The 10,501-nt window shown below is 46.0% G+C and overlaps 2 protein-coding genes across 3 annotated transcripts; one reads left to right on the top strand and one right to left on the bottom strand.

Annotated features, from left to right (window-relative positions):
* Positions 1 to 346: 346 nt before the first annotated feature.
* LOC127325805 (probable zinc metalloprotease EGY2, chloroplastic) lies at positions 347 to 4,635 on the top strand. 2 transcript variants are annotated; one of them, XM_051352622.2, is made up of 13 exons: positions 347 to 655; positions 743 to 841; positions 1,044 to 1,142; positions 1,228 to 1,305; positions 1,405 to 1,458; positions 1,622 to 1,729; positions 2,047 to 2,121; positions 2,215 to 2,320; positions 2,452 to 2,545; positions 2,973 to 3,126; positions 3,474 to 3,681; positions 3,765 to 3,925; positions 4,047 to 4,635. In XM_051352622.2, exons 1-13 carry the CDS (start codon positions 404 to 406, stop codon positions 4,299 to 4,301), a joined length of 1,743 nt encoding a protein of 580 aa, XP_051208582.1. In that variant the 5' UTR covers positions 347 to 403; the 3' UTR covers positions 4,302 to 4,635. The 2 variants fall into 2 exon arrangements, with proteins under 2 accessions (XP_051208582.1, XP_051208581.1); XM_051352621.2 differs by having other exon boundaries at positions 348 to 655; positions 1,222 to 1,305.
* A 156-nt stretch (positions 4,636 to 4,791) lies between these two features.
* LOC127325806 (uncharacterized) lies at positions 4,792 to 9,576 on the bottom strand. Its single transcript, XM_071827785.1, has 5 exons — positions 9,169 to 9,576; positions 8,931 to 9,051; positions 7,035 to 7,149; positions 5,381 to 6,580; positions 4,792 to 5,295 (listed from the first exon to the last, which is right to left on the bottom strand). Exons 1-5 carry the CDS (start codon positions 9,377 to 9,379, stop codon positions 5,050 to 5,052), a joined length of 1,893 nt encoding a protein of 630 aa, XP_071683886.1. The 5' UTR covers positions 9,380 to 9,576; the 3' UTR covers positions 4,792 to 5,049.
* Between the last annotated feature and the right edge of the window lie 925 nt (positions 9,577 to 10,501).

Genomic DNA, 10,501 nt, shown 5'->3' with positions numbered 1-10,501 from the left:
ATGTTAGCATCGGCGAAGGTCACTGGTGGCTTCTCTGCCTCTGGTAGCATCGGCGACTATCTATTATCCTTGACTTCAGTCTGCAGCACGCAAGGTGAGGGAGCCCATCGTCCTCGATGTCCATTGTGACTTCATCAACTTCAAGATCGATCGGCTCTCATAGCTGTAGGGTGTACATACGTGTTCATAGGGGCAGGCGGTGTTGCTTTTAAAATAAAATAAAATCACCACCATTCGTCATGAATAAAAGTGGAAATCCGGCTTTGAGATTCGTGCTGGCGCAAAGATCGTGCCCACAGAAAATATCTCTTTTAATTATATTTTCCACCGTTTTTGACAGAAAGAGATAAGGCGCGCGCTCGTCCTCCCTCTCGATTCCACCGCGACTGCCCTCCCGCCAGCCATGAGTTCTTCTTCTTCTTGCCTGCCGCCGTCGCGGGGTGCGTCGTCGTCGTCGCACGGATGCTGCTGCCACCGCCTCCTCCTCGCGTCCACCTCCCTGCCGGCGACGAGGAGCAGAGGCGCTCGCCTCACTGTCGCTCTCCGCTCCTCCCTCTTACTTCCCGCCGGCCCTCACAGCAGGCCAAGGAACCGAAGAGTCGCATGCAGAGCAGCGGATGAGACTGAACCTGAGCCTGTGAGCAATGGCGACGAGGTATTCTGTTGTGTTAGGGACGTTATCAAGCTGTCGTAAAATTCTGGAACAACTTTTTTCAGCTTACATTATTTTTCTATCTTCCAGGAGAAAAAAGAGGTTGCAGAAGATGCTTCATCGCCTTCAGTTGACAGTGTTGTCGCAGAACCAAATGCAACTGCAGAGACAGACTCCAGCGCAGATAACGTACCTATACCATCCTTACTTTTACAGTTTCTCAAATCGAGTCTGAAATGCATTATGCCAAAGTTGTCACCTGTATGCCTTACTTATCAGAGCATCTGCAGTGTGTGGTTTTCTCATGTCTGTCGGGCCTAGGATCCTAGCTAGATGAGCAATGAGAACGTGACTGAACTATAATTGTCTAGCTTTCACATGTCCTCACCAGACGAAAGATGAATCCCCGAATGCAGAGCCGCTGAGCATCAGCAACACGCTTCGGAACATCAGCAGATTGACTGGTACTGCAGCAGCCAGTGATGCGAAGGTAATGCTCGTGGTAGTAATCATGGCATGGCACTGAGAACTCAACCATGGCATGCCTGATAAAATTCTGTTGAAAACAGGAGCAGGTGGAGGTTGCTAGCACCAGCGATACTGTTCAGAACATCGACAAAGATGCTACTGCAGGCACTGATAGCGCTGCACAGGTATGTTCGCAGTAATGAAGTTGACGTCACGACAAATTTCACCTTATAGACATTGATAATGCAACCATGGCATGTCCGATAAACTACTGTTAAAAACAGGCACAGGTGGAGGTTGTCGATGTTGCTAGCGGCTCGCCTTTGCCTGGAATGAAGGTAAATGTTTCCGTATTGATTTTCTCGGTATCTAGTATGTTTATAAGTTCAGTGGGACATTAAAAATCAGAGATATGTACTACTTGTTCCTCATAATCTCTATGGTGGAGTTGATATTAAAGAGAAAATTCTCGTTTACATTTTAAATCTCAATGATCTGCAGCAACAGCTTGAGGAAGCTGTTACTATCCCCAAGGAAACAGTAGACATTCTAAAGGATCAAGTTTTCGGTTTTGACACGTTCTTCGTGACCAGCCATGAGCCTTATGAGGTGAATATCTGACATCTCATGGCTTTATCGTTTACCTTCATGTGCATACGTTGGATTTTTGTTACTAATTTCCACTCAAATGTCACTTGCAAATTATTTGTCACTAAATGTCTTTATGAAGATGTACCCATACCGATACCTGGTTACGTGACAAGGCATAAAGTTCAAATATATCAAATTCTCTTAGAAATAGGACTTACCTGTTAAATGATTACGTGTATGACTTAAACTCTGATCTGCAATGTTCTCATGTAAATAGATATCAATTTTCTCTGAGTAACTTATTGTTATTTACTACCTTCACTTGTATACATAAGGGAGGAATACTATTCAAGGGGAACTTGCGTGGTGTGCCAGCCATAAGTTTTGAGAAGATCACTACTAGACTAGAGGTAACATGATACTTGAAAAGCCAGTCCTTCTGAAAAATTATCTTGTTCACATGTGAATGTTCTGATCTTTGTACCGCTCCTGGTTATCAACAGAACAAATTTGGTGATGAATTTAGGGTTTTTCTTCTCATCAATCCAGAGGATGAGCAGCCAGTTGCAGTAGTTGTACCTAGGCAGACAGTGGAGCCTGTTACTGGAGGTAATACCTTTTTCGTCGGTGCTCGTTGGTCAGAGTGGTCTAATATTTTTCCTAAGTGTCAGCCGCCTAAATGTTTGCATTAGTATGTTGTTGAGCTTGCTGATTCGGTTCTTGGTAAATTGAATTTTCAGCCGTCCCAGAGTGGGCTGCTGCTGGTGCATTCGGATTAGTTACCATCCTCACCTTGTTGCTTCGAAATGTACCTGTCCTCCAGGACAACTTGCTGTATGAGGTTTCTCTTTCATTTATTCACCATTTTTCTTTATCCTGTGTTGAACCAAATTGTTCATTTCTTTATACTATGAGAGTTGAGGTATTGATTTCCATTTTCTGTAGTTTGATATCAGTTTAGAATTGCAACATGTGACCTTTGTGTTGAAACAATTTTGAAGTTACAAGGTGGTCAAGTGATGTTATACTCTAGACACTAGATATGAGATTAGCAATATGATGCTAAACTTCTATCTTTCTGTCGTGACAAAGCCTTCTTAATACATGTGCAATTTCTATTTCCAATTACATTGTTTTAATTCTGGTTAATGCGAACAATTTCTGTTGAATTCCTCTAACTTGAAAGGAAACCTGTTTATATTTGATAATTTGTGTCAAACACTAGTCAGGTACTATTTTTCACAAGATTTTTCTTCTCCAGATCAACATTTGATAACCCTGAGCTATTGAAAGAAGGACTGTCTGGTGCCCTGGTAACTGGACTCATAGTAGGGGTTCATGAAATTGGACACATCCTTGCTGCTAAGGATGCTGGGGTCAAGCTTTCAGTGCCATATTTTGTTCCTAGCTGGCAGGTAAGTTGCAGGTCTACAACTTCAACAAGGAAAGTTGTCATTTTTTCTAGAAAAGGAAAAAATCTTCGATGACTTCCTTGGTTACTCCAGATTATGAGATAAAGTTGGAAGAGCATGTTAAACTTCATTTTGTTTCTGTTGCGTATTTGACTATTTGTAATTCGAAAGCAGTCTTTGGTCTGCAATGTGCCTTTTTATAGCATAGATAGAAAAAGGCACTATCACTGCAGGCCTTCTGTAACAAACATGGGAATATTGGGAGATAGACTGTAGCTTTGGCACCAGCATTTCCAACTTATCCAGTGCACCATAATATACGAGTGTCTCATTTTCTCTATTTGCTGTAGATAGGATCTTTTGGTACCATCACCAGAATAGTCAACATTGTCCGCAACCGCGGGGACCTACTGAAGGTAGCAGGCGCTGGACCGATCGCGGGGTACACCCTTGGATTTGCTCTTCTGCTGCTCGGCTTCACCTTACCTCCTAGTGATGGCATCGGCATCATCGTAGATCCAGCCGTATTTCATCAATCATTTCTTCTCGGTAGTCTTGGTAAGTGTTTGAACTATGTAAACACGGCATGCTTTTGAATTATGCAAATTCTTCTTAGTTTGATCCATCTTTCCTTGGTACAGCAAAGCTTATTCTCGGAGATGTTCTAAAAGAAGGGACACAGCTATCCATCAACCCACTGGTTTTATGGGCTTGGGCTGGTCTCCTAATCAACGCCATCAATAGCATCCCCGCAGGAGAGCTCGATGGCGGTCGCATAGCGTTCGCCATGTGGGGAAGAAAGGTAAAGAGGGTGCTGCTTAAACAATAAAGCGAGATTAAAGGCTACCTGAAAAACTTATGTGCTTGCTCAGCCTCGGCTTGTGATGCACCCTCTGATGAACCCAAACTTGTCTCTGTGACAGGTATCGTCTCGGCTCAGCAGTGTCACCATCGGATTGCTTGGGCTCTCGTCGCTCTTCAGTGACGTTGCCTTCTACTTTGTGGTGCTCATCTTCTTCCTGCAGCGGGGTCCAATCGCTCCTCTCTCTGAGGAAATAACAGAGCCTGATAATACCTACATTGGCCTTGGCATCGCCGTTCTGTTCCTGGGGCTCCTGGTCTGTCTGCCCTATCCGTTCCTCTTCGATCCATCGCAAGTTACTGATTTTGACTTCTGAAGAAACAGTTTTGGAACTCTCATAGCTTCTCCTCTTCCAACAGTATCTGTGAGATGGTTATGTCATCTTCAGGATAATTCCTTGATCATAATAGCTCCTTGCAGTAGCAAAAATAAAACGCAGGAGTTTTTCTTGTGGTAGCTAGTGTTCACCTTGTACCCGAGTAGAGCAACATAGTCCAGTATTACATTGTTCCGGCTGTACCTGTTAGCTGTTCAAATTCTGATGTTCAGTCCATGACAGATTATCTCAACCTTTCTGTAAGTTGATAACTATTGTGCTAATTTCAGAACAGTATTTGCTGTCAATAACATTAATCTAGCAGCCCTAACAATATGGGATTCTACATTCAGTAAGGTAGGCTACTATAACTGGTGACTCCAATATCATATGCTTCAAAGAAACGGCTAATGAGTTCACATTGCCGATACAGTTCAGAAAGAGGGACACGTTTTGGTACCAGCATAGCAAACTGGTTGAAGAAGGAACAGATTAAAGACAGAATCTTCCATATCAATAACAATACAAAGGTCCAGATGATAGTTGAACATAGAGCAGCTACCACATTACATGAATGGATAAATATATGAACCTAAATATATGAACCTACATAGAGCAGCTACCACATTACATAAAGCAGCTCATCAGATCATCTTGGAGATGATCTTCTACACTGCCGCTCTGAACATTTGGAGGTCGTAAGAATTCATCAGTCAGAACTTTATAATAGGACTAGCATAGATGCACCTCATCGTGCATAATGTCCTGCTCTATCGCTGCTGCACAGCTCATCGTCGATGTCAATACTGTCAAAGCACATCAGGTTGTTGTTGACGCTCGGCTCGGAGCTGGCGTTGCTGCTTGTTGCGAGAGGGGAGTCCGATACACTTAGTGGTCTGCCCCTCGTGGATCCCGACCGGGCGCTATGCACAGATGATGCTGGAATGCTCGTCATAAGAGGCCGTAAATTGTTTGGAATGCTGCGCCGAATGTCCTGTGCAAAATTACACCTCAGTTTCAATTTAACGTATGGAGTAATTTTAGGTGTTGGTTAAACAGATGAAAGGGGGGGAAATTACCATGTGCCGAAGTGCCATGTCCAGCGACTTTTTTGACAATGACCTGCCGAAGCCAGAGCTGTCTGGAGAATTTAAAGATTTCCCAGACAGACTATTGAGGCTGGATCTTTGATCATCATGTTTCGGAGGAACTAGTCTTCTCATGTTCACTACCCTCTCAACCATCTTATTGCCCATCTGAACTGGGTTCACACTGTCACCTCCGTTAAGATGTGATCTTCTCACTGCCGGCATGGAGCTCCCCGAAGGCACGCTGCCATTTGAAGTCCTCCCTCTTGAAGGAGAGCAAGACTGGCGTTTTGGTCGACCAGCTGGCCCAGGCTCCACAGAGGATGATCTGGAACTAGGTGCTCCAGGTCTACCCCGAGTGACAGAGGTTGGTCTTTCTGGTAGTGAAGTCCTCAGATTTGGAGGCGCATCAAGCGAGAAGCCAGGCATTTCAGAAGGTTTCCATGGTCTTGATCTGACAGTAGGTGAGCTGCCCCTTGAAGGTGCTGGCGCTGTTGTTGTCGCTGCTGATGCAGAAGTTTTGGGCATTGTAGGTCCTGGTCTGGAGATCGAGGAAGATCGAACTGGACTGGGCAAGTTACTGTGCTGGGTGGCAGGGGCAGGGGCAGAAGACCGCCTTGTTGGGGTTGATGACCTTGATGCAGCCTTGCTTTGGGCTGGTAAAGAGGGCCTGGACAAAGGTGTAGTTGATCTAGTAGCAGGCATTGTTGATCTTGAAGTAGGTGTTGATGATCTGCTAGCAGGTGCTGATGCTCTGCCTGCAGGAATTGATGTCCTGGTGGCACTGCCAGAGCCAGCTGTCCTTGATGGAGTTGTTGACCTTGCAGGAGGCTGCGTTGACCTTGCAGGAGGCTGTGTTGACCTTGCTGGAGGCTGTGCTGACCTTGCTGGCGGCTGTGTTGACCTTGCTGCAGGAAGTGTTGACCTGGAAGTGGGCGTTGACGATCTTGGGGCAGTAGGTCCAGTCTTGCCAGGCAGAGTAGCCCGAGAATTAGGTGTTGACGGTCTTGAACCTTTGGATGTAGCGGTCAGTGCAGCACGTCCAGTTGGTGTTGAAGGCCTCGAAGAATTAGACGTAAGCCCCCCAGATGACGATGGCCGACGAATTGTTGCAGCTGAGTTCAAGCTGTTCGACGATGCTGTTCTCAATGGAAGTGTGGCTCTTGGTGGAGGATCTGCATGATTGGCCAGCTATAGTACCATGCAAAAGCAGATAAAAAGGAAATTATTGAAGATAGAACATCCAAATGGTTATAAGTAAACATCATACGTATAGAAAGCAGCGACCCCAAAACCAGACTCTAAAGGTCTTGTTAACAACAGTAACAACTAATTACCAACTGTACAGATATATACATGTCAAAATCTGCATACAAATACAATATAAAGTTATGAGACAACAAAGTACTATCTTTGAGATAAATCTATGGAGAGCTTATCTGCATGAAAATCGAAATAATTCAAAACATAAACTGAAGTAGTATATACTCATATACTCTAACATGGTGCACAGATTCAGTTACATCATATCAGTTTGGATCCGCCATGAGCAGAAGTTTGTTGAATTACGTGAATAACTGAAAAATATTCACCCCAGTAGGTAATCATGCAGAAACCAAGTAACACTCAGGTTTCATTTGCTCACCCTAGATTTCAAGGCGGCTTGGCGAGTCTTTGGTGATCCAGTTTGGCTCACTGGAGACCTTTTCGGTGCAGCTTCATGAGACGGGAATAGTGGAGTTCCTGGTGGAGTGAGAAGCCTGAAAGTGAACAGATTCATTGTCAGGAAGGCCAGATAAGTACTCTGAAACTGCAGACCAACACTGGTCTCTAACTAAAATGTACGGTGTGGCAGAATGAACTTGAAAAGGTAGGCAACAAACATATCAAAATCTGTAACATTCTAGTTGGATCTGTGAAGACTTCAGAAGCCATCATATGGCTTTTGATTAACTTTGCATAAAAATAAATATCAAAATAAAGTGTTACAACCATATTCACTGGCGAGTAAAATGTTCTATGGTGGCATTCATGTAGCAACAGAACTATTTATATCATGCATAGGATGAAAGAGATGGACACTAAATAGCGGGTTTATAAAAGGTCGCTTGAATCCATTTCATGACTCCCTGTTACTAATCAGTATATAGTTCCATCAACCAAATTCACATAGCAAACCAAGACAGATATCATGTGAACTTGTTCCATAGTCCACCTGCCAGCTACCAACCAAGCAACCCAATAGTCCTCTTAACAAAAAGAACATGTTTTAAATGATACCATGGCTTCCTAGAGACCTAACGCCCACACACCTACTAACACGCTAATGATTGAACAGGCATTAAGGACAAAAACATGGCAAACAAGTCAAACCGCACCAATCAAATCTGCTAGGGCTAAGATAGGTAGCTTGTAGGATCTAAGTTAGAGAAACCTGAAAATATCTATATGACATCCAACTATTGCATCTTACAAAAAAAGGGCAAAATCACAGATAGCTCACCGCGTCATGGACGCCCTAACTAGCCAACCAACCAAAAAAAGCAAAGAGAAGAAAACTGGGGCAAGTTGACAACACCACAAACAGAGCTCTGGAAGATCTTGCAATCCTCGCATCTCCATCCAGACCGCACGCCCTACAGCGTGAAATGAGTAGTGGCTAGGGTCAACAAGGGAGGCAACTGCAACCTCCCACAACCACCTTTCTAACAACAACAGCTAAACTCTAACCAACAACAACTGAATTGGGGCAGAAGACAAAGCTTTATGGCTTGGCATTAAAACTCTGCAGGGCGGAGGCGGCAACAGAAGCTGAAAGCACATATTACTGCAACCCCCAAATCTTATAAGACCACTGCACATGATACTACACATTAATTGGAACTATACACTAGTGGCACATTAATTTAGCTGCCAATTGAAGTATGGGGGCCTCAGCTAAGACTATCTAACTCCTGAATAAGGAAGGCACTGCATGCCAGGTGTTTTGCCACTCGTGCAGATTAGAGTAGACCAAAGCAACACTGCATTTATAGACAGTTCAAACAAACTTCAGAGTACCAGCACCAAGCAATGGCCAAAAACGAAAGCTGGATTCGATTCACAATGGCAGCAACAGAAGCTGAAAGCACGTATTACTGCCACCCCAAAATTTTAGTATAAGATCTCGGCACATTAATTCGAAATATACAGTAGCAGCACATTAATTTAGCTGCCAGTTAAAGGATGGGGGCCTCAGCAAAGACTATGTAGAACACAACTCCTGAATAAGCAAGGCAACTGCATGTCAGGAGTTTTGCCACTCGTGCATGTATTAGACCAAAGCAGCACTGCATTCATAGACAGTTCAAACAAACTTCAGACTTCAGAGTACCAGCGCCAAGCAATGACCGAAAACGGAGGTTGGATTCGATTCGCAATGGTGGAGTCCGAGTTAAGTAGCTCCAACGTTCTCCGCAGCAATGATTTCGTCGCCCGGGCAACCAGAACAGCACGGAATTAGCAGATTGCGTCAGTGAAAGGGAAGCGGGGAGGCACCTACCAGTCGTAGTCGTTCTTGTCGCCGGCGTCGGAGTGGAGGAAGTCGTCGGCCCCGCCGGGCGCCCTCCGGAACCCGGCGCCCATCCTGTACCCCGCCGGCGCCGGCGCCGGCGCCCGGGGCTCTGCGCCATAAACCCAGACCGGGTAAGCTAGGGTTTTCGCCCCCACATAAGAACAGAACAGCAGGAGCAGAGGAAACGGACGGGTCAGTGGGAAATCTCGGAGCTTTCTCTTCTTACCGGCGTGCGGCGGCGGGGGCGGGGGAGGGTCGAGCAGCAGCAGCCCGTCGTCGTCCCCGGCGTCCGCGTCGAGGAGCAGGTCGGCCTCCTGGCCGCGGCGGCGGCGCATCTGGAGGAAGAGCGCCAGCTCCTCGTCCTTCTCCCGGATGACCGCGCCCAGCGTCCTCCCACCCGCCCCCGCGCCGCCCTCCGCCATGGCCACCCGCTGCATCGCTCGATCCGCGCGCGCGCGCGCCTCACTCCGCCATTGCTTTTGGGGCTGGGCTGGGTTCCTCTTCCCGGCGAGATCTGGCTCCTGCAGCGGGGATTGTGGCCCGTGAGCGAGCGAGCGAGCTGAGGAGCAGCAGTGAGAGTGAAGCAACGGCAGTGAGTGGGCGAGGAGCAAGAAAGGGCTCTGCTTTGTTTGAGCTACCTGGTGTGGATGGAGCTGTCTGCGAGTTTGAATTGGGTTTTCCTTGGGTGGAGATTAATTACCGAGAGGATGTCGACTGATTAATTATTTTTTGAGGAGGGGCTTGTTGATTAATAAATTAATTAGCGTTTGAAATTTCTTCGTGTTTTTGAAATAGCCGTGGGGAGGAGTGAAGTGAGTGGACCTTGGACTGCTGCTGTGTTTAATCTGGTCTGTGGGGAGAACGGAGTAAATGCTATGTGCACACTGTGCAGCCACAGTGAAGTGAAGGCATCTCGAACCCATTTGTTCCCAAGTCGGCTTGAATCAAACTATATTCTTGAAAACGAAGACGGTCTCGGTGGATTAGTGATGAGTATAGATTTCTTGAAAACTAAGACGGTCAAACAGGATTTCACCCCACCCCGTTTTATTGTAAGGCCACAACTGGTCAATTTGATATAAGGTAATGAGGAAACCTTTTTACAAAGCAAGCAAAAGAAGAAGAAAAAAGGAAAGCAAAAAAAAAAACTAGACTACCGAGTAGAAACAAAACTATGTCTTCCGAGAAACCATCGGACAACATCACATTGAAGCTACTCCCTCCGTTCGTATTTAATCGACGCGGGGGAGAGAAGGCTAATGAACAAATAAGATAGAAGTCAATTAAATCCGGACAAAGGTAGTACAACGAACGTGAACCTGAGCTCCATGAGAACGCCCCCAAGAGGGTTACGACGTATCATGTCGGCGCCGAGTCCATAGAATCGAACTAGGGTTTTCACCCAAAACTCTGGAACGGAGAGGGACCCATAGCAGCACCCCCCCCCCCCCCCAAGAGGGACGCGGCTCCCATAGGTATCGATGCCATCGCCGTTGCGCAAAGCTTTCGCTCAGAATCTCACCCATGCCACCCAATGGCTGTCCAAACAACCCAACGGG

This window comes from Lolium perenne, chromosome 3 (assembly GCF_019359855.2).
Source record: "Lolium perenne isolate Kyuss_39 chromosome 3, Kyuss_2.0, whole genome shotgun sequence".
Classification (NCBI taxonomy): Eukaryota; Viridiplantae; Streptophyta; class Magnoliopsida; order Poales; family Poaceae; genus Lolium; species Lolium perenne.
Note: the sequence above shows the minus strand (reverse complement) of the source record. Positions and strands in the feature narration are given on the sequence as shown.